Consider the following 25,214-nt stretch of genomic DNA (forward strand, 5'->3'; position numbering starts at 1 on the left):
ACATGGGCATGATTGATTAAACCACTAATTCAATGTCCAGTCCCTCTCCCCTCCCTAGAGCTGAGAGTTCCACAGGTTTCCACATTTTGGCTACTTCATATGAATAATGCTACTGTGAATATACATGTAAATTTATATACATATTTTTGTGTGGATGTATGTCTTCCTTTCTCTGGAATATATACATGAAGACTTTTAATTTTAGAAAAACCTCTGGTCCTAGTCCACATTACCCTACTCTCAGCCACCTTTTCCTAAGGCTACATTCTGGGCAAGTACCACCAAGAGGTTAGGGGAATGGAAAGAAGTTAGTTCCCTTCTTGTACCCACCTGGTGGGACAGAGGCTCTACTTGGAGTGACACACTAATACTATGGTCCCAACTGCCCTTAGCCTGGCTCGAAAAGAGATGGCATCTTGCCAGGAGAAGCAAACCAAGAAAATCTGTTTTCCTTTCCCCTTTTCCCTAACACTCAGCTACCAAAGTAGGGATGATGTCCTCAGAGAAAAGAATGCCATTGCTCCCCTCTTCTCCCCTCCTGATCCATGCTCAGAGATTCAGAAGCTCAGAGACTCAAGCTCAGAGATTTGGTCTCAAGAGGCTGAGGAGGGAGGGGGGGGAAGGGAATACAAGCCAAAAAAACAGTTCCTAATCTCTTTCTAAAGAAAACTATTTTGTTTGCAACAAATAGAGCATGGAAAAGTTCAAGCCTAAGAGCACTCTCAAATCAGTGGAGGATGTGGTAAAAGGCAACTGGGAGGACATAGGTAAATTTATTGTAGATAAAAGCAACATTGTACGCCAGTTAGTTTGCTTATATAGAAATAGTGCACAGGACACCAAATATGCCTCAAGACGCCAAATATGCTCAGAAAAGTATCCCAAACACTAACCTCAGGAACTATCCCTTCTAAGAGATACACTTAAAATGGGTGAATTTTACAGCATGTGAATTATATTTCAATGAAGCTATTAAAAAAATAACCATGATAAGTTAATTAATTCTCTAAACGAATTACAAATGAAACTTCAGAGTTTTTTTTTTTAATAAGGAGCTAACAGTTATACCTTGTACAAATTGGAAAATTTGTATCTTATGCTATAAAAGTATCTTAAAGGGCACCTGAAAGAACTTATATAAGAATCTTATGCTATAAAAGGCACCTAAAAGAACTTCTAAATCTTGGCCAGAGAAGAGGCAAAAGGCTGACAAGTACAATACTAGTACTATGATGTCCCCTCATCTACCAGTACAGAATTATTTACCACACTTGTTCGTTCCTATCAATACAAGTGGTATCACTTTAATTTCTAAAGTTGCTGATTTTCCTACCACTATGCTGACAGTACCACTAAGCTTATTTGTAATTCTTTCAACCCTTTTTACATTTATAGAAGCTCCTGGTAGCCTTGGAATTAACACCTCATGTTAAATGTCCTTTCTACAAACGAACTAAAATTTGACAGGCATATAATCCTAAACACAGGAATCATCTCTATTTAACTCTAATCTGACCACAGATTACAGAACACTTTAATAAATACTTGCTGAAACTAAAAAGTCACCAGATTGAAATCCATTAAGGAAAAGGTCAGAATAAGCCATGATTGCAGACAGGAACACTTTTCTTCTTAAAACTAAACTCCAAGTTCTCAGGTTTTTGTGAAATCTTTCCTTAACATCTGAGTCATTTGAAAATCCTTCTTTGAATTAAAGCATATAATATTATCTAATACAACTTAAATATAATCCAGGAAAAAGCTGGAAACCATTTAAATGCCAATCAATGAGGGTCTGGCTAGTGTAGTCAGTAGCTGTCGAAAAGAATGAAGTGGCTCTAAACGTAATGATATGGAGTAAGCTTTACAAAGTGCAAGCAGAGTAGTAAAATCCCGTTTGTGCTTTTAAAAGAGCATACATACACACTTAAATATAGCACAAAGTGTTTACTGTGAACAAAGGAAATGCTCTGAAGAAGGAACAGAAGGCAGATTTCCCATTATACATCCTTAATACCTTTTGAATTTTGTACATCTGTCCATATTTTAATTTTGCACATGTAATTACTATATTCAAAAAGTTTATTTTAAAATATATATACCTTTACATTAGCAAACTTCTTTTAAAATCCTAATTCTACAGTGTAAAGTGACCATGCCTTAAACTTCTGCCTACCTGTATTGCTTCCTATGTAGAGTAGGCACTCTCAAGTAATAAAACCCCCCATAACATAAGTGAGGTTAAAAAAAAAATTGTAAAGTGAGACTCTGCATTATCACAAGGTTAATGAAATGCCCAAAGCAAGTCTCTGCAACTATCCAGCTATGAGTCTACAGGGGGTCCCACTGTGAAAGCAAAGTCACCCAGGTCTCAGAGAGCAGCTTCCATTCAACTTCCATTCAAATTAGCCCATTACAAATGGATATATCTAAATTCACTCAATCAAATGGCTCGTTTCTGTTGTGTTTTATTATATTTAATGATTCTTTTGCTTTGGGAACGTTATGCCAGTGGAATGATATAAAAGACTTGAATTATTATACCTTGAATATATGTACATTATATCACTTTATACACTTATATTTTAATTCTACTTTATATAATTGCTTATAAATAATTCCATGGCAATATGACATCACAGAGGCTTATACATCATTCACTTTTTGGTTTCATCAAAACTACACTACAATAAATTTAAGAATTTTCTAATCTATAATTTTCAAATATAACGTTTCTTCTCAAGAAAACTGAAAGCTTCACGTGCTATTTGATATAAAATGCAAGTATTTGCTTAAAGTAAATAAATTCTTTTGTAATTTAACAATATACTTTCAGGTGACTTCAGGACTAAGAAGAATGTAAGTCATTTGACTCTGAATCTTCCCTCTCTCTACCTTCCCCTGCCTCAAAACAAAAAAATCAACAAGAAACAGAAAACCACAAATAATATTGAAATAAAACTTTCACCATTACTAGAAGACAAAAAAAAAAAAAAAAACACTCTGACCCTCACATTACTTGTTAAATAGAGATAAAAAGAAAAAATTCCGAAAGACCTACTATAGCCTTCCACCTGCTGCAAGCTTCTAAGTGTAGAAAGTAAGGGGAGGCTTAAAATATTTTATATGGAAAAACAAAGAGTATCTGAGGACTTGGAGAAAGCAAAGACAAAATCAACCACAGACACCAAAAGTGCAACAGTAACACCAAAATCCTGTACAGGGAAATCCATAGCCCTGGCTGTGGGGAGGGTCTGAAAATGGGAAGAACTAGAAAGGCATCCTTAGAGAGACAAGTGGAACATTTTCAGAGGAGCATCATATTCAGAGAAGTGTGGTACTCCTTGGAGACAAAGTAATGATGGGAAAGAATTAAGTAAGAGAGGGAAATTAAATATCCTATAGAAATAAAAAAGAAGACATGCCATGCCTTCTCCCACCAAAATACCACCATCCACAAAACAAGTAGCACAAGAGAGGGAAGCAGCACAGAAAAGAACATTCCCAAACTAGGAAACACTCTCTAAGTAATAAATAGCAATAGAAAAAAGCAGACCAAATCCACAAAAACTACTAGAAAGAGACAAAATGTAAATAAAAGCTTTTCTGCTCATGAAAAGTCTCTCTCCTAAACCAATCACGATCCTGTAAAGAAAACAGTAATAAACATCTCAAACTGAATTAAATATTGTCAAGCAAGCCTTTGGGGATATTAAAAATTAAAAAAATAAAAAAAAAAAACCTGAATCAGAAATACAATCATCAAAAGTCAGCAAAAAACAAGAAGAAATGAAATGAGAGATAACTAATCTCAGGAAAGAAAAAGAGCAGCGACAACAATAAAACAACATATAAAAAATGAAGGCTAAGTTATAAGGTATCCAAAGGAGAACAGAGAATAGATTCAAATGAAGACTTGATAAAGGGCACTGAAGAAGAGCAGGAAAATAATGAAGGGAATGAAAATGAAATAAAGAAAAAAGCTGGGAATAAAAAAGGGTTAGTCACTCCCTGAAATGCCAAACAAACACAGTCAAGTATAGTATAATTGGTGTCCCTGAAGAAGAAAAATCAAAACAAAGGGAGGGAACCCCTAATATTTAACAGTAGATTCAAAAAAAATTTTCCAGAAAGAATAAAAGATGTAAATGTAAACATAGAAAGGGTCCACTGGGTGCCATGTTAAACAACACAGATCAATCAACTCTGAGCTATAAAAGTAGTAGACTTCATTAATTAAAAAATCCTCAGGACACTCAGGCAAAAAGAGGGAAACAATCTACAAAGGCAAAAGAACTAGCATTAGATTTCTTTAAAGCCACATATAAAACCAAGCAACACTGGAGCAGCATTTTCAACAATGAAGGAAACAAAGTGCAACCCATGGACATTATAACCACTCAAGCTGTCTTACAAGTCTCAAGGTCATACAAAAGGTAAAATTACACAAAAGGACTGATAATAAGGGGGCGCCTGGGTGGCTCAGTGGGTTAAGTCGCTGCCTTCGGCTCAGGTCATGATCTCAGGGTCCTGGGATCGAGTCCCGCATCGGGCTCTCTGCTCAGCAGGGGGCCTGCTTCCTCCTCTCCCTCTCTCTCTCTCTGCCTGCCTCTCTGCCTACTTGTGATCTCTCTCTGTCAAATAAATAAATAAAATCCTTAAAAAAAAAAAAAGATTTAAAAAAAAAAAGGACTGATAATAAGCATTTCACTTATTTCGACATAGAGCAAAGACAAAAACAAGGGTGGGTCATAGGCTTAAAAAAATAAAAATGTAGTTTTAACCATTTTTCAAATGAAAGAACAAATTATTTTGAGTTACTAGTAAATTTCATACGTAAGAAAAGATGTAAAGCATTTCAGAGGCTTTGACTATTATAGTGTCTAAAATGGAAGGAAGCTGCTAATTGAAAAAAATCATTACGAAAAATTCGTAACACAAGATAAAAACATTAAATTCAACATGATTAGTCACATGTAGAACTTAGAAGGATCAGAAAAATACATTTTAGGGGCGCCTGAGTAGCTCAGTGGGTTAAGCCTCTGCCTTCCGCTCAGGTCATGATCTCAGGGTCCTGAGATCGAGCCCCGCATTGGGCTCTCTGCGCAGAGGGAAGCCTGATTCCCCCTCTCTCTGTCTCTGCCTGCCTCTCTGCCTACTTGTGATCTCTGTCAAATAAATAAATAAAATCTTTGAAAAAAAAAAGCATTCTTTAATGATAATGCTTTCAAGGCTATCATGAGATAATTTTAACTATAGCAAAAAAAATTTTTTTAACTTGAAGAAAAGTATATGATTCACATTTAAGGCAGAAGGTAATTATTTAGATGGCTAAAGACAACAGATAAAAATACATACTATGAAAGAATATGAACTTGCTGTGATGAGTACTAGGTGATATACAGAAGTGCTGAATCACTATTCTATACTCCCGAAAACTAGTATTATATTGCATGCTAACTAGAATTTAAAAACGTAAAAAAAAAAAAAATCCTAAAGTAAAAAATAAAATTAAAAAAAAAATGATTTCACATAAATTAACTTTCTCAATCATGCTGTCTCCCAGCCTACATTAAGATGACTCTATGTCCACATACAGAGATGGGGATTAAGGACTATACTTGTATAGACTACTTGTAAAGACCACTGATGCCAAAATAATAAATAGCAACAATAGTAATAAACTTAACATTTGTTCAGTATTTACTAAATGCTTATAGACTGCTTATCATAATCTCATTTAATCCTCACAAAAGCTTATGAAAATGGTTTCTTTTATTATCCTAATTCTATAGCTGAGAACACTGGCATAGAAAATTACCTAATTTACACAAGCCACAGAAATTTATGTGGTGGAACCAGGACTGAAATCCAGATCTGAAAGATTTCATCATTCATGCTCCTAAATCATTTTACATATATGTGTATAATAAAATCTCATTTAAATACAGTAATTTTCCCTAGTATATGTTTAATAAATCATATTTCTTTGCTTCCTCTATTATGAGTTTACCTTCCTCAAATTCAGAAAATAATTTATTATTGAGAGAGGTGTTCTAGTCATTTAGATACAGTTTAAACTATTTTAAAAGACATAAAAGACCAAATTCTCTCTCCAGTTACCCTGTAACCCTTACCATTCTACTCTAGACCTGCTGCCTACTACACTCTTATAGCTAAATCTTATGTTCCTGTTATACTGAAAACCTGGCAGCTTCACCATGCAGAGACGGCTCTTTTCACTTTAAGTCTGCCCACCTGCAGTTCTCTCTGCAGGGCAACTCCCTCACCACCTTATTCCGTCAACTCCTATCAACCTTCAGGGACCACTTTAGGTATGACCCCTCTGAAGAGGTCTTCTTAAGCACCCATTAATATGAACTTTGTCTGTATTTCTCCTGCATTTACTTCTAATCATACAATTTATCATACTATATTATAAAGGCCAATTGTTACCTGTGTCCCTTCAGTGTGCCAGAATAGTGACTAGCACCAAAAATTTTAAAATACTAAGCAAAGGGAGAAAAAAAGTCTGATATAGTTACTTAAAAAGATCATTTATATTTACAGAGTTGACTCCAACTATGTATGCACCAAGAGTATAATTAGTAACTCTCAGTTTTAATACCTATTCATTACTCAATTTGATACCAGGTGGCAAAAGGTTATATATCTCAGTTAACTTTTGGATGATGTGTTAGTATTAGAAGTTGCAGAATTTGTTAAGGGAATTTAACATTTTTCTCATAAAAATGTAGTTCTATTTTTCCACAGAAGAGTATACTGATCAGAAATAAGAAAGTAAACTGGTGATACATCGTGACAAAGGTTTATCATTGATTATCATGAAAAAATATTTAAGCTATATCACTGCTCATCAAATCAACAGTTGACCTCTAACATGGCACTGAGACATAGTTTGTTGTATTTTCCTTCCTTGATGTTTCTATCAAAAGATAGAATTGATGTCCTATCATCCTAGTTTATTATAATTGCTCTCTCATTCATGAATACAGCTAAACATTTCAAAAATCTATCTCTTTTTTAGCTTGTACCATCTTCTAAATTAGTAATGAGTTCCTCCACTAAGTTAGAGACACTTGTTTTATCTTATTTCTCTGAATTTAAGGGATATCCCTGTCTACTATTCTAAGAATTAAAAAACACGACTATGTTCATCTTATCCACAACAATCACCGCAGAACAGTTAGTTTACAAAATAGATCAGTTTTTTCCTGATCAGTACAGCAGTTAAATGTGAGATAAAGAACTACATTCTAATCAACCCAGCATTAAGTAACCAAGCAAAGAACAGTAAACAGTTAAAAGAAAAAAAAGTACATCACACATTTTAAAAGATATATAAATCAACAGGATTTTAAATTCCACTTCTTCAAAGAATCAAATAGCAAGTAATAAAAAGTACAATTACAGAAAGGCAAGACACTAAGACAATACTTTCTCAGCTCTTCACCCCTGAGAAGTCAGACAAGGTTAGAGAATACTATTATATAAAATTTTAAAGCAAACCATTTTAAATCTTAACAACTACTCTTCCTAAAAAACTGTAAAACAAAAATAGAATACCAAAAAGGCTAACATCTCTAAAACTATAAAAAACCAAAATGTAAAAGGACGTTTAATAAGATGTTCTCATAATAAAAACTTTATGAAGTACTAAATTAAAGTAATAAAACTTAAAAAAAATCACCATTCTTTAAATACATAAAACGTGCCTTTCTTTCAAAGATCTTATATCACAGTATCACAGATTTTCACAAAACTGAGTCTCTAACCTGTAATTTTTTGTAATAAATTTAGTTATATTTACCTTCAGATCCCATGATGAAGTGATGGATATCAGGGCCTGTTGACATACGAGGTCCTTGACAGCTTTTTTCTATTATACCTCTAGGTGTTACCATTTTTATATGAACCACCTGTTTAATACAATGCATGATGTAAAGTCTACATATTTGTCAGTGAATGTTGTGCATGTGTGTACACACAACCATCCATATTTATAAAAAACTCTACTTTTAAAATAATAGATTAAGTGATAAATGGTGATACCCTTCAGAATTCTAGTATCTTTTAATAATTCTTAGACTAAAAATAAATTTTATATAACTTTAAAAGAAGAAAAATCATTCTAAGATTGTTACTGATTTGGGTATGTTCATCACCTTAAAAAAATGAAAAGCACTTTTCTTTAAACCAAATTTAGTCTAGGATTATCCATGTGGCAAAAAACTAAAGGACGAAAAAAAATAATGATCATATTTTAATAGGTTCATTCTTTCACTTAATTTTGAATGAAGCACTATTAATCACCTCAAGCTGCTTCAATGCTTAGAATTCAAAGAAAAAATTTACTCTTGCCTTATTCCCACCCTCAATTTATCTACTTTGCCCACTTAGTAGAAAAGAATGAAAAGAATGAAGTATTAATTAATCAGGCAAAAAATGGGATGAAGAGGGAGATGTAGTGATTGAACTGAAAAGAAGAGAGATGCATGTGATACAAGTCTCACACCAGTGAGAATGTAAGCATACTCAAGGGAGAGGGTCACTCAAATAGTTCCTGAAATTTAAATCAGGAAATGGTTAGGTAAAAATCCCAACACATTTTTACAACAGTTTTTTGACAGATAAACAAAAATAGTCTATTTATTATTTAAGGAAATGAGCAGAGGACATCAATAAACAATTCACAAAATAGAAAACAAAAATCACCAATGAAGACATTTTAAAAGGATACATTCACTTGCAATTAAAGAAATTAAAAAAATTAAAAAGACAAAAATATAAATAAAGGGTCCAGTAAAAGAAATACTCTCATAGTGCTAGTGGGAATGCCAATTGGCACAAATTTCTATGAAACATTTTGGCAATAAAAATTCAAAGACTTAAAAAATATATATAAATGTCTTGATTCAGCAATTCAAGCCTTAGGAACTTCCCCCAAAGTGACTGAAGATGTATACCAAGGAAATTACTAAAGAAGATATTTTCCTCTTTTTTTCCTACAATTTTGAAATCAAGAATAATTTAAAATATTCACTAATTGGGAATTACTTTAATAAACCATGAATTACTAGTAAAAGAGAATTATATACAGTCTAAAAATGATAGTGTATAAATACACTTGTCTTTGTTTTTTTTCAAATTAATATATTGATAACATAGTCTAAAGAGATTAAACACAGCATGATCCTATTCTGTATCAAAAGCCAGATACACACATGCAAGTAAGCACATTAGGATATATAATGATCTGTGGTCCTTAAGGCTCTCCAAAAAAGCGATAAAATAAATGACATGCTTTAGCAGTACTAAATGTAGCAGTCTATCACATGTTAACTATGAAAAAGTTTTTAATAATCCAATAGTGAAAGGATCAAATTCTCTCTTCTGAAATTGAATGTTATTTTATTTGCAAAAGGAAAAATGTGATTTCTTAAATATCCTCAATTTTTAAAAAGACAGGATTATGTGAACATTTTAAGTGTTTATAATACACACTTATAATAATTCCATGCAGTGAATATCATTATTCTACTTTAAGAAGTAAGAGGAAAGAAGTTTAGAAAGATGAGCTAATTTGTACAAGGTCACACAACTAATCACTGGAAAAGCTACACATGGAACAAATGATATCTAATCCCTAGTCAGAATGCCCACAGTTATACTATTACCACACTAACTCCCAGAACACTGGCACCAGATCAGCTAAAATAAAATGGTGTACACATAAACCACTACAGGTCATATTGCTATCTACTAGAACCTTTTTAATTAGGCTCTCTAACTCTATAGAGAAAAAATTTTTTAAGAGAAGTAAGTATAAACTCTCCTAAGGCAAGAGTGGCAATGATGAGATCATCTAAATAAATGGACTAAAACCTTGGTGGACTTGAAGACTGAGGCTCCATGAGGCTTATAAAATAATGTTTATATATTTTATAAGTCAGATAATATGAAGCATCTATAAAGTTGAAATATCAGTCATTTGAAAAGGAGCACCTGTAAATAATGACCACAGTTGTCTTTAAACTGCTTCTATTACACACAGTCAACTTCACTATAATCAAAAGGGGTATACTTTTGAGAAGACCCCTACCATATAACTCTAAAAAAGGCTTTAATCATTTTATAGTAATATACTAATCAATTATGACATAGTAACCAGAAAAAAATTTACCAGGTCCTCAATATTGCCATAGATATTCTTCTTCATGCCCGATGCCCGAGTAGAAACCCATCCTCCCACGGTGCTGAATTCCAGTGAATCTGGTTCATGACCTGTACAATAACCACTTTCTTTAAGCTGAAAAACAAAAAATGTAGTATTTTACTAGTGAAAATGGGACCATTTCATATAGCATTCAACACATTAATTTTTTTTCAGTGTTCCAAGATTCACTATTTATGCACCACATCCAGTGCTCCATGCAACCCATGCCCTCCTTAATACCCACCACCAGGTTCACCCATGCACCCACTCCCCTCCCCTCCGAAACCCTCAGTTTGTTTCTCAGAGTCCACAGTCTCTCATGCTTCATACTTTAAAATTTCCATATGTCACTGGTATTTGGACTCATTAAAACCCATATAAAAAAAGAAATACTTTTATCATGCTCATCCAAAAAATTTTTTAAGCTTTTGCCCAGTGGAAAACTTTATAAAACTGAAAAATGTGGACCAAAAGACAGGCTTGCTAGCCAATCTTACTCCTTTCATCCTTTTAAAATAAAACCAACTACCGTCCCTACTTCTTTTTTTTTTTTTTAACCACAAAGAGATAATTTAAATACTTACGGAGATCAGATTATGTTTAAATAACTGCCAACTTCACCTAAACACTTTCAATAAATAAAGCACTTAATCTCTTGTTTTCCCTACCCTAACATAATATGCAGCAGGCCTGCAGAAAATCTAAGCAAATTGCCTGTACTTAATTCTCTCAAGGAGTCATGTGTTTTAATGTACAGCCATCTGGCTAGGTTTCCTGCATGTAATACCATCATTTATTTGTGATGCAGATCATGCATTCCTGTACATTAAATAGTCACTTGTTTCTCATTTTTCTATATTAGCTTGGCTTTGCCATCTGCACAGCACCTGAAGTTGAATGGATGCCCTTTACTGCAACACCACCAAAGCCATTCCACTGAAATCATTTTAAAGACTAAGGCATCCCATGTCAAATGGTACAGACACCACCATCTGCACACTCACTGTCTACTGCACTCAAGCCCATCAATCTGTATTGACCATTTTGATAGTCATTCAGTTAAGCAACTGCTTCTATTTTTCAAGTAAGCCATGCAGAGATGTAGAATATGTCAGCTATGTTTGTATCTGTAAGTATGGTATAAAAGTTGTGATCCAAACTGAGAGAACTTAATAAGTTAAACATAATTTGTTAGCTTTTGCACATAAGCATTGCAAATTATTATCTTTTCTAACATTTTTGCTAGAAAAACAGCATTTAAAAAGATATCAATTATTAATAATAAATTTCACTAAATATTCAAGGTCTTTAATTTTAAGAAATTACTAACTACTCACAAAGAAGTAGCTTAAATATAAGAATGAACAATTTATTTTTTTATTTTATTATTTTTTTAAAAGATTTTGTTTATTTATCGGGGGGTGGGGGGGAGCACAGGCAGACAGAATGGCAGGCAGAGGCAGAGGGAGAAGCAGGCTCCCCACCGAGCAAGGAGCCCGATGTGGGACTTGATCCCAAGACGCTGGGATCATGATCTGAGCCGAAGGCAGCTGCTTAACCAACTGAGCCACCCAGGCGTCCCTGAATGAACAATTTAAAATGAAGATCATCAGATTGTTATTTTTTAGTTTTTCCTTATTCCCAATCTATATTCGTATTATTTACTCTCAAAAAAAAACTACTGTTACTCAATTTTTCTGAAATTAGCAGAAAAAGGAAAAACACTAATAGAGCACTTAGATATCCTAAGCACTAAACAGTGAGTTTTCATATATTCTGATGACAAAATCTCCACATTACCTACACCAAAGCAAATTAAATCTAAACTACTTCTGTGAGTATATCCAGTGTTACATATATAATTTGCCTCTTATGCCTGTAGGTTTACTTCATTACCTTCCTCAATTATAAAGTGGCTACCACAAGCCAGGAATTACGTAAAGCAATGAAAATGAGGATATAAAAAGAATGGGGGGGGGGGGGGAAGACAGTCTCTATGCTCAAGGACCTCAACCTAGCACACCATTTTAAATCTACTACTTTGTTAAAATCTGACTAACTTCCTACTAGGTAAGTGAAGTAAGTGTAATGGTTAAGAACCTGAACATGAAACTTGCCATTTATGCTTGCTAGAAAATCTGCATGTTACAGTGCACTTATTAATAGGAAACAATTTTTGGCATATGGTTGGGTGCTTAATAAATGGTATCTATGACCACATACATTCAGCCACTTTTTCTTCTAAAGGCTGTGATTTGTTTTTGTTTTTAAGATTTTATTTATTTATTTGAGAGAGAGTGAGAGAGCACAAGAGTCGGGTAAGAGGCAGAGGGAGAAGCAGACTCCCCGTTGAACAGGGAGCCCGATGTGGGGTTTGATCCTGGGAGTCTGGGATCAGGACCTAAGCCCAAGGCAGATGTTTAACCAACTGAGCCACTCAGGCACCGCTTGCTGTGTCTTTGTTAATGCCATTAGCTGCTGGAAAATCTGAACAAAGGTTTAAAGATTTAACTCATATAGTTAATCAAATATCCTTTTTTTAAAAAAAAAATTATTTATTTATTTGACAGACAGATCACAAATAGGCAGAGAGGCAGGAAGAGAGAGAGAGAGAGGAGGAAGCGGGCTCCCTGCTAAGCAGAGAGCCCGACGTGGGGCTCGATCCCAGAATCCGGGGACCATGACCCGAGCACAAGGCAGAGGCCTTAACCCACTAAGCCACCCAGGTGCCCCTCAAATATCCTTTTGTAATAAAATAAAATAACCTCTCCTCTCCATCTGTATCCCATAAAACAGAATAAGAAATTTATCTTACTCATTTCTGTACTCCCATTCAATATTAAAACAAATACTATGTTCTAGGCATGAGACACAACACTAAGAGCAAATTCTAAATTGCAGAGCTTGTTATCATATAGAAAGAGAAGGAACTGAAATTAACAAGAAACATAAATAAATACAGAACAATTAGAAGTATAAAGGAAAAAATTGAAAGTGCAGCAGAGACATTCACCCAAGTTCAAGTAAAAGGAACTAGATTTATCCTCTCACATGAAGAAAAAAGAGAAAAAAACCTGAAAAAATATAAGATACGAAAGTCTTTAAATAACTGGACATGAGGTAACAAAGGACTGTGATCCCTTGAGAAAGCAAACAAAGGAAGTGAATACTATGAATGCCCCTTGCTTATGCTCTAGATGGTGATGCAGGGAAAGAGAATCCAAGTACAACTCTGGCAAACACTGTGTGTGAGGTAAGGAGATTGAGTTTGAAGTTGTAGGAAACCAAAGCATATAAAATTCACAAGAGAAAGTACTGAAGAGAAGAGAGCAGCAAAGAGAGGGTCCCCTTTATAGTCAGCAGAGTAATGAAAAGCACATATAAGTGAGGAAACTACCCAGGATGAGAGTTAAAAACAATGCAAAGGATTAAGAGAAAAGTACTGGCACTCATATAGGGCCAGAAATCTGTTCCCACCAGCCTGACTTTGAAAATTTTTCCTTCACAAAGCATGAGATAGAACACCCAAGATGGTCATTCCTCAGTAATGAGAAATGATTAGCTTTAAGACTGAGCACTGCTCCTGAACCCACCTAAAAGATCGCAGAAGGAAGAACTAAAGAATCAAACTATATCCAAATATCTATACCCCAGGAAAAAAAAGCTCAAGAATATTTATAGAACTGAAAAACATCCAAGACCTAACAAGATGATATTCATAATGTCTGGTACTTAATAAAAAATTGCGCCTGGGTGGTTCAGTGGGTTAAGGGCTCTGCCTTTGGCTCAGGTCATGATCTCAAGGTCCTGGGATCGAGCCCCATATCGGGCTCTCGGCTCAGCAGGGAGCCTGCTTCCCCCCCCCACTCTCTCCGCCTGCCTCTCTACCTACTTATGATATCTCTCTCTCTGTGTCAAATAAATAAATAAAATCTTTAAAAAATAATTGCCAACTGTACAAGGAAGCAATAAAACACAACCCATAATGAGGAAAACAATATTATGAGATAAATAATCAAAGCCAACCCAGAACCAACACAGATGTTACAATTAGCTGACCAGGACATGAAAACAGTTACTTAACTGTATTCCATATGTTCAGAGTAGAGACACAGAAAATATAGGAAGACCTAAATAAATATCTAGAAAAGTAAGAAATATAATGTTTGAAGTAAAAAAATACACTTAGTGGGGTTAAGAGCAGAATATATTTAGCAAATAAAAGATTAGTGAACTCTAAGACATAGCAAAAGAAACTGAAGAAAAAAACGAGAAGAGCAGCAGTAAGCTGTAGAACTTCAAACAGCCTAATATATAAGTAAACAGAGTCCCTAAAAGTCAGGTGGGGGAGGGAGAGTCAGATAATTGAAGAAATAATAGCCCCGAATTTTCCAAACATGATGAAAAGTATAATTGCACAAATAAAAGAAGCTCAACAAAGCCCCAGTGTAAGAAATACACACACAAAAACCCTACACCAAGGTCTTTCACAATCACATAACTCAAAGCAGTTATAACAAAATCTTAAAAGCAAAACAGAGGGCAAAAAACCCCACAGAATGTACAAAGGGACAAAGATAAGATTTCTAGCCAAAAACGGTAGAGACAACAGTGAAGCATTATCTTTATATTACTGAAAGAAAAACACTATCAATTTATCATTCTATACTCAGTTAAAATACCTTTGAAAAAACAGAAAAGTAACCTTGAACTATTAAGCAATTAAAGCAAGACGGCAGGATACATGATTAATATACAAAACTCAATTGCTTTCCAATATACCAAGAAGCAACAGTGGAATTTAAAAATAAAAACATAGTGCCATTTACATTAGGCCCACCAAAATGAAATACTTAGGTATAAATCTAACAGATACATTACAAAATCTATGAAGAAAAGTCAAAGTTTTAAATAAATGGAGAGATATATTCCATGTTTATGGAAGACTCAATATTATCATGATGTCAGTCCTTCCCAAATTGATCTACAGATTCAGTGTAACAAACCCAGTCAAAATCTCAACAAGGTATTTACAGATATTAACAAACTGATTCTAAAGTCTATATGGATGGGCGCCTGGGTGGCTCAGCGGGGTAAACATCTGTCTTTGGCTCAGGTCATAATCCCAGGGTTCTGAGATTGAGCCCCACCATCAGGCTCCGTGCTCAGCAGAGAGCCTGCTTCTCCCTCTCCCTCTGCCTGCCGCTTTGCCTATTGTGCTCTTTCTCTCTGTCAAATAATTATATAAAAAACCTTGAAAGTCTATATGGAAAGGGAAAAAACCCAGAAGAGCCAACACAATTTGAAAGGTAGTCTTTTCAACAAATGGTGCTGAAATAACTGGATATCCATATGCCAAAAAAAAAAATGAACTTCAATCCATCCTTTGCACCATACATAAACATTAACTTAGAATCTTCAAAACTTATCAGAGACTTGAATGGAAACCAAAAACTATGAAACTGAAATGGGAGAAAATCTTTGTAACCTTAAGTAAAGCAAAGATTTCAAGATATGACAGCAACACCACGAAATATAAAGTAAAAAATTAAATACATTATGGAATTCACCAAAATTAAAAAGATCTATTCTTCAAAAGACTCTGTTAAGAGACTGAAAAGACAAGACAAAGACTGGGAGAAAATATTTCCAAAGCATAGCTCGCCAAAAGGACTTCTATCCAGAATATGTAAAGAATTCTCAAAACTCAATAAGAAAACAAACAAACCAATTTAAAAATTAGATAAACAACTTGAACAGATACTTCACCAAAGAGGACCCATGGATGACAAAGAGCACTTGTAAAGATCACTAGACACTAGAGATATACAAATTAAAACCACAATGAGATACTATAACACATCAAGTAGAATGACTAAAACTTAAAAGACTAACATTAACAAGTACTAGAGAGGATGTAGAGAAACTGGAATTCATACACAGTGCTAGTGGGAATATGAAATGATGCCCTGTGGGAAAATGTTTGGTAGTTTTTCAAAAAGGTTAAATATATACCTACTACTTGATTTAACTACTTCATTTCAAAATATCTACCCAAGAGAAATGAAAGCATAAGTCTAAACAAGGATTTGCACATGAATGTTCATAGTAGCTTTACTTGAAATAGCCCCAAATTGTAAATAATCTAAGTGTTCATGGATAAGTGAACAGTGGTATAGCTATATAATGCAATACTACTGAGCAATAAAAAGGAACAAACTAACTGATACATGCAACAATATGCATGAATCTCAAACTAATCATGCCTCGTGAAAGAAGCCATACCCTCAATCCCCCCTCAAAAAGAGTACCTGATTAGTTTTCAGTAAAATTGGAGGACAGTTAAACAAATCTACAGTGATAGAAAGCAGATCAACTTCCAGAACTGTGACACAACACACTTCTGTTATTTAAAAAAAAAAAAAAAAAAAAAAAGGCAGATCAGTGATTGTCAGGGGTGGAGGGTAAGGGTTGGGTGGAGAGAATCATAAAGAAGCAAGAGGAAATCTTTGGGTTTGGTACAGTGTTTACTATTGTGATTGTGGTGATGGTTTCATGATTGTACTCATGTTTCAAACATATCAAATTGTATCTTTTAAATAAGTGCAATTTACTGTATGACACTTTTACCTCATGAAGACACTCTACAACAAATCCATAATTGACACGTTAATGACCTCCTTAAATTGTACACATAATAAAATCAACATAATTTACAAACTAAAGAGATTAAAACATGTGCTACCCAACTACTATCTTTGTGTCATTTTAAAATTTCTAGAAGGAAAAAGCAGGATGTTTTAAGCTGGTTATCTCAGCTTATTAAGAAACTGAAGTAAACAAAAATTTAATGAGGAAGAACTTGAACTGGGATCAAAATGGCTATAGAAACTACATTACAGTTTACTGGAGGCAAAAAAGAAAGTTCTATATTGGCATTTAGGGAAATGAACTAGTAGGTAAAATATCAGAAGTTCCCCAGTCTAGGAAAATGTCATTTAAATTTCAAGGAAATATGTTCTTTGAATTTTAATTCTAACCTTCCAAAAAAAAAAAAAAAAAAAACTTGAAAAGGTTAAAATACTCCATCAAATACTGTAATAAAAGAAGATATAAAATTAGAGACATGAAAGGCTACCCTTTGTTATAAAAAAAAAATTGGTGTGTTGATAGTGCCTCATTCAGATATAACAGAAAACTAATATGGGATTTTTACAGTCATTTTCATTAAATACTATTATTCTGCCCACTTAAGTTCATTATATACTATAATAATTAACAAATCTATTACCTGGGTTTATATAAAACCTTGGCTTATTGAAGATCTTTAACACTGCCTCAACTAGTATGTTCAATTTCATTCCAGTTCTATCTTAGTGCATAAATCAAAAATAAAGATAATAGTTTAATAATTTTTTCCAAAGTTTTTCATCCAGAATTGGTCAGTGGCACACCAATTTGATTCAACTTTTATCCAAGAAATAAGGAAAAAAAACAATAAAAATAAGACCAACAAGGATGTCTTATCTCTCTCTGTCCCACTCAAAGGTAGAAGAGAAGAGTCTCTGTAACTCACATTGAACAAAGTGGTCACTATATCACCAACAAATTAAACTTTCTAATTTTGGTTTACAAAAGCTGAGTTACAGTCATCTTGACCATGTCTGAAGAAGTTGGAAATACTTTTTTTTTTTTTTTAAAGATTTTATTTATTTATTTAACAGATAGATCACAAGTAGGCAGAGAGAGAGGAGGAAGCAGGCTCCCACTGAGCAGAGAGCCAGATGCGAGGCTCGATCCCAAGACCCTGGGATCATGACCTAAGCCGAAGGCAGAGGCTTTAACCCAGTGAGCCACCCAGGCGTCCCTGGAAATACATTTTAATAATTATCTGCTTAGAATGTATGAAAGGAACCTAAAGTTTTCCAAGAATTCTTCTAGCACTAAAATTCTTGTAGCACTAAAAAAGTGCTACAAGGTTTCCAAGAGTTTGACTAATTCACGAGATGAGCAGTTTTCAATGAAATTAGGCATTGGGGCACCTGGGTGGCTCAGTTAGGCACCTGATTCTTCATTTTGGCTCAGGTCATGATCTCAGGGTTGTGAGATCGAGCCCTGCATCAGGCTGCACACTCAATGCAGTCTGTTTGAGAGTCATTCCCCTTCCCTCTCCCTCTGCTCTTCAATACCGCTCTACCCCACTCTCTCTAAAATAAATAAAATCTTAAAAAGAAAAAGAAATTAGGCATTGAAAAGTTAAATTAATAGTAAATACCAACATCTACCAGTTCATCCAATTTATCAACTTCTGAGAGTTCAATGTCCTCTATGTTCCTCCTTGCTCAATTCTTACTCATTAATTTTAAGTCACTATCAGCTCTTGCCTGAATTATGCCAGTAACCTTTAACCACCCTTATGTGCCCCCACCCAACCTCCATACAGGAACTAGCCAGAACTACCTGAATACAGAGGTAAAGTTCAAACTTCTAAAAGGGACTTTATAAGGCCCCTTTCTAATCTGATCTGTTCATGTTTTCTGGCTTCATCCTTTACCACCACTACACATATTCCCATCCAACATATAAATACCAAGAATGTGTATTCTCCCATAAACACACACTAGACCTCAGCCACACTCAGCAGTCTGCAGGCCCCCCAAAAGCAATAGCTGCCCTAAACGCCTCTGCACTTCCTCTGACTGGATTGTTCTCTCCACTCCCATTTTTTGCTGACTTTCACCCATGCTGAAGTCTCATTTTAAATGCTGTGTTCCCTGTGATATCTTCTTTGTCCAATTCCTTCCCTGCTAACCCTATCTGTTGAGCTATAACACCCTGCATTCAGCCTTCACCTTGCAATTCTCACTCTGAATCATAACTGTCTATTTTCTGTTATAAGATAAGCTTTCTGTCGTGCTCGCTTCGGCAGCACATATACTAAGATAAGCTTTCTGTTATAAGATAAGGTTTCCAAGTGTAGGGGTTGGGGTCTTATTCACTACTATGTCCTCAGTATCTAGCTCAGTGCCTGACCCACAATGGAAACTGAGCAAATCTGTTCAGAGAATGTGCTGTAAAAGATACTCCATTCATAAAGAGGACACAAAGCAGGGCACCCGGGTGCCTCAGTCCGGTAAGCACCTGACTCTATTTTGGCTCAGGTCATGATCTCTGGGTTATGAGATCAAGCCCTGAGTCTAGCTCTGTGCTCAGCAGGGACTCTGCCTGAGATTCTCTCTCTCTCCCTCTCTCTCCGTGTCCCTCCCCACACTTGCTTTCTAAGTAAATAAATCTTTAAAAAAATAAAGAGGATACATAGCAATTCTGAAAATCTTAATTAAAGAAATAACATACCTGTCTTTCCAACTCTTGTCCTGTGATACCAGCCTCCACATGAGCTGTCAGATTATTCTCATCAACCCAGAGGATTCGATTCTGTTGCAAAGGAAAAAAAAAGTCTCATCTCCAACGTAAAGAGATTACGTACTTGTGCTAATCATCCAAAAGTCTACTGACATTTTCTGAGGAAATATAACTTCCTAACTCAAGGAAGCAAGTGACAAGACAGAAAACTAGCAAACAGAGTTACCCATGCTACTACACTACCCATATATCCCAGACTACACAACATGACAGATATAGTAACACAGGGAGTATATTACACAGGAGTTGGTTTAAAACACAGACTCTGTCTTTATTTAGGGATTAGTTTGAATTAAACTCTTCCTCTTACCTTAGCCAAATTATGTAACTAAGTTTAGTGTCTCCTCATTTGTAAAGTGTGAATAGTAACACTACTCATAAGGTTGGTGTAAGGATTAAATGAGATACTGCACATAAAAATTTAGCAGATGGGGGTGCCTGGCTGGCTCATTTGGTGGAACATGTAGCTCTTGATCTCGGGTTGTGGGTTGGAGCCCCACGCTGTGTGAAGAGATTATTTAAAAATAAAATCTTAAAAAAAAAAAAAAAACACTTAGCATACAAAGTTCCTGGCATTCTGCAAATACTCTCTGCACTACTATTAATAGTTAACAATCATATGTAACTTAAGAATATTAGAAGATGGCCACTGTGAGAGGAGAAAAAGTCACCTAAAAAGACATATGAGTATACTAAATGGCACTCCTGTTTTGTTTTTAATCCAAAATAGGACCAGGACAGAAACCAAAGCATACCCTGGCCTCCTGTTTAAAAGAAGGAACTGAGTATGAACTGGCTCAACTTAAATGTAAGACTGCCCAAAAATGTTTTTAACATTCTTGGTTAACCTATTTTTTGTATATATGAATCTTCGTGAATTATTCGCTAAATAAATTTTAAATTTATATTAATTTTTATTTAATATTATTTTTAGTTTTATATTTAATATTACTTATTTATATTATAACTATAAATTATTATACTTTAATATAAAATTTATATTATAACATTGTAATATGAAATCTATATTATTTAAATTAACTATTTACTATTATTTATATTAAAATTTATATTACTATTTGTTTATATTAATTTTAATTTAAAAATTTAAATTTATTTCTAAATAAATTTAAAATTTTCAAAACAGACTTCTTCCCCCTTCTGTTTGGCTGAGCAATCAGGTTAACATATACACTCTTCTTCTGGATCCCAGAGAAGCTTTCTTTGCACTTTGATATGTTCGATTTCATGGCAATAACTAACACAGGTAAGTTTAGCTAATAATAAAAAGGAAAGAATACAACAGACAATATGAAAACTGTCTACCTATCTTTCAAATTTGCATACAAATAACTGTACTACTTAATTCACAGGATTATGATAAACATCAAATAAGGTGATATATGTGAATGGACTTTTTGTTTTGTGTTATATAAAACTCTAATTTTAATTATACTCTCACAATAAGACAACAGCAATTTTAATACAACCAAATCAGTCTTTTGGTTCTATAGCCACTAAACAAAAGGAAATATTAAACTGAAGTAAAAAGACAGAATTCAGTAATCCATTGGTACCTTATAATAACTTAGACACATCTTCTCCTCTAGTAGGCTGGCTCTTAAAGAGATTACGTACTTGTGCTAATTATATACCTTCAATTTGCCAGGAGCCCAAACATATTTTTTGTAGGGGGAAAAAAAGACTGAAGGAAGCAGAGGGAAAGAAAGAAAAAAAAAAAAACCCTTTATAGGTACTCACAGAAAAGCTCAAAGAAAATATATAGAATACCCTATTATATCCAGTATACACTACCCAATACAAGTTAACAATAAAACTTTTAGACCAATAGGTCCTAGTATTATTATATGTATTTAAGAAATATAGAAATAAAAAACTGGCATAGCTATCATATTTTACACATACTGTATCAGAAGTACTCTGTGCAAAATCATGCAGAGACATAGCTTATCAACTCTAAAGCAAATCACAATTTTAAGTACCATCCATCCACTACAACAGTTATAAGATAAGCTTTCTGTCGTGCTCGCTTCGGCAGTACATATACTAAGTTCAATGTTAAAAGCAGTGAATATATAAGGTTTTTCTATAAAATAAATGGTTAAAAACCTGGCATTTAAAATCCTGGCACAGAATTTTAAGCATCTACTCAGTGTAAAAGACTTTTATTTTATATTATCTCACTTAATCTTCACAATTACATTCTGGATTATTACTGTCTCTATTTCACAAATTCATTAACAGATTTAGTGGTAAATTTGTACACAGTAAAGTATACGTATACAGAAATCCAAACACAGTCAAAGCCTATTACAAAATAGGCTACTCTTAGGTGATCTTCTAAGGAAACTGCCTTTTCTTAAACTCCGGGATAAGGACAAAGGTTAATGGGGAACTTTACAGAAGAATAATCAGGCTGTTACCATCTAACATCCTGATTAATTTTGAGTGGACAACCAGGTATTATGTGCCTCCTGATGTGATGTGACGTGAGCTAGAAAAACACATCACCATCTACAAGATATCCTTGCTTAAAAAAAAAAATTTAAAAGCTATGACTGAATCTAACTAGACTTTATATCTGACTTTGAGTTTAGAGGACATACAAAGCCTAGAGGAAGAGTTAAATGACACTAAGATGAAATGACACGGAAATTCAAAATATGACACATTTTTATACTGCAAATAACCTACATTTTCCAAAAGTCAGTAACATTCAAAAGAGGAGAAAGAAGGGGATTTCAGATGAAATGAAACAGGGAAACAACCAAAAGCTAATATGGGCCTTGTCTGAATCCCCCTATGAAAATGAAGTATAAAAGAAAGACAATTTTGAAACAACTATAAAATCTGAATGTGAATTGGATATTAAATGATATAAAGAATTCTTTTTAAATTTGCCAGAAGAAATAATAATATAGGGAGAAATGCCTTTTAAAAACAGATACATAAGGGGCACCTGGGTGGCTCACTGGGTTAAAGCCTCTGCCTTCGGCTCAGGTCATGATCCCAGGGTCCTGGGATCGAGCCCCGCATCAGGCTCTCTGCTCAGCAGGGAGCCTGCTTCCTCCTCTCTCTCCCTGCCTGCCTCTCTGCCTACTTGTGATCTCTGTCTGTCAAATAAAATGAGTAAAATCTTAAAAAAAAAAAAAGATACATAAGTAATATTTAGATAAGTAGCATAATATCAGGCTTTACTTTTAAAATAGTCAAGAGGACAGTCTATGATGATGGAGAAGTAGAAGACCTTAGTTTCATCCAGTCCCCGGAATTCAGCTAGCTAGCTATCAAATCATTCTGAACATCTGTGAACTCAACCAGAGATCAAAGAAAAGAATAGCTGCAACTCCACAAATAGAAAAGTGACCACTTTCTGTAAGGTAGGAGGTGCAGAGAAGTGAATCCAAGACAATATATGGGAAGATAAACCACAGCAGGAGGGAAAGAGAGCCTATGTAAGCTGGAACCAGGAGGTGATATAGCAACAGAGCACAAAATCAGAACTTTTAGAAGGCTGCTCCAGTAAGGGACATCGCTGCCTGAAAGGTGCTCAGTTGGCGAAGGAGGGTGGAATCCTAGGCAGGACAGAGTGGTCCCAGGATCCCTGGGTTACAGGAAGACCAGGGGTGCCTGAGTGTGGCAGAGTTCCCAGGCATCAGGTGGGAAAGCCAGCTGCAATAAGCAAGCCCAGGAGTGAGCTCTCAGCTCCAGGATGCTATATATTGCCACCCATGGCACAATTGGGCGACTGCTCTTTGAGCAGGGGCCCAGCAAGCAGCAGAACTAGGGAGACCTCCCTTTCTCCGCCAGGAGGACTGGCACAGATGCACACTACAGGAGTCTACAGGGTTTAGAGACTTGAAATGGGGCTGCGTGCCTGATACAGAAACACTCGGTTATAGGACGGAGACCAGGGAGAAAGGAATAATTGACTTCTTTTCCCTGAGGGTGCACTGAGGAGTGGGGCCCCAAGCTTTCAGCTCCAGGGCAAGAGATTGAAAGGCTGCCATTTTCATTCTCATCCTCTAAAGTGGCAGGAAAAGCCTTCAGGGAACAAAAAGCCACATATAGCAATCCGGAGCTGCTTACTTAGCCTGGCCCCCTGGCAGGGGTGGTGAAATTCCACTGGGGCAAATACACCCGAAAATCAATGCAACAGGCCCCTCTCCCAGAAGATCTGCAAGAACATCCAGCCAACACCAAGTTTACCAATCACACAGAAATGTAAAACTCCAGCACTAGGAGAAAATAGTATACAGACTTCATGGTTTTTTTTCCCCCACGATTCTTTAGTCTTTCAATTTTTTTTTCTTTTTCCCTTTTCAACCAATTTCTTGTTTTATCAACTCTTTCTTTAAAATCTTTTTTAAATTTTCATTTGTACAGTTAAACCCTATCCTTTCATTGTATTTAATTTTATTTCTGTATATATATATATATATATATATATATATATATATATATATATGTTTTTTTCTTTCTTTACAATTTTGAGATATAGTTTCTTTTAAAAAAACCAACCAAAATACACTCAGGATATAGTGTACTGCTCTGTTCTGTTCACCTGTCTGTTTATATCCATTCTTTCTTTTTGTCTTTTAATTTTCATCTTTACATTTACATTCTATCCTTTCATTGCATTTAATTTTATTTTCATACATATACAAATACTTATTTCTTTACAATTTTGGGATCTACTTTTCTAACAAACAGACCAAAATACACACATGATCCGAGGTATTGCTCTGTCTGTTCACCTGTCTGATTACATTCTTTTTTTCTTTTTTTTCAGTTTCAGGTATCTTCTGATTTGTTTAGTGTATATTTCTCTGGGGTTGTTGTTGCCATTTTAGTATTTTGTTCTCTCATTCATCTATTCTTCTCTGGGCAGAACGACAAAATGGAAAAACTCACCTCTACAAAGAGAACAAGAGACAGTACTGACTGCCAGAGTCCTAGTCAATATGGATATAAGTAAGATGTCAGAACTAGAGCTCAAATTAACAATTATGAAGATACTAGTGGGGCTTGAAAAAAAGCACAGAAGACACTAGAGAATGCATTTCTGGAGGAAAAAAAAAGAACCAAAATCTAATCAAGTCAAAATCAAAAGGGCTATTAATGAGATATAATCAAAATGGGGGCTCTAACTGCAGGATAAATGAAGCAGAGGAAAAAAAATCAGTGATATAGACAAAATGATGGAGAACAAAACTGAGAAAAAGAGAGATAAACAACTATTGGATCATGAGGGGAGAATTTGAGAGATAAGTGATACCGTAAGGTGAAACAATATTAGCTCACTGGGATCCTGGGGGGCGGTGGTGTGGAGAAGGTATATTGGAGCAAATTATACTGGAGAATTTCCTTAATCCAGGGAAGGAAACAGGCATCCAAGTCCAGGAGACACAGGCAATCCCCCTCAAAATCAATAAAAACAGGTCAACACCCTGACATATAGTAAAACTTGCGAATCTCAGAGATGAAAAAAAATTCTTGAGAGCAGCTCGGGACAAGAGGTCTATAATATACA

The 25,214-nt window shown here is 34.9% G+C and overlaps 1 protein-coding gene across 1 annotated transcript in view; it reads right to left on the bottom strand.

Moving 5' to 3' along the window:
- The window catches only part of AGPS (alkylglycerone phosphate synthase), a 151,368-nt gene that overhangs the window by 65,933 nt on the left and 60,221 nt on the right, over window positions 1-25,214 (bottom strand). Inside the window, exons 8-10 of the mRNA XM_059166946.1 lie at window positions 19,592-19,672; window positions 10,205-10,330; window positions 7,832-7,940 (exon numbers count right to left, since the gene is read on the bottom strand). Of these exons, the coding sequence (XP_059022929.1) occupies window positions 7,832-7,940; window positions 10,205-10,330; window positions 19,592-19,672 (316 nt within the window). The remainder of the gene's footprint in view (window positions 1-7,831; window positions 7,941-10,204; window positions 10,331-19,591; window positions 19,673-25,214) is intronic.

Source organism: Mustela lutreola, chromosome 3 (genome assembly GCF_030435805.1).
Source record: "Mustela lutreola isolate mMusLut2 chromosome 3, mMusLut2.pri, whole genome shotgun sequence".
Lineage (NCBI taxonomy): Eukaryota > Metazoa > Chordata > Mammalia > Carnivora > Mustelidae > Mustela > Mustela lutreola.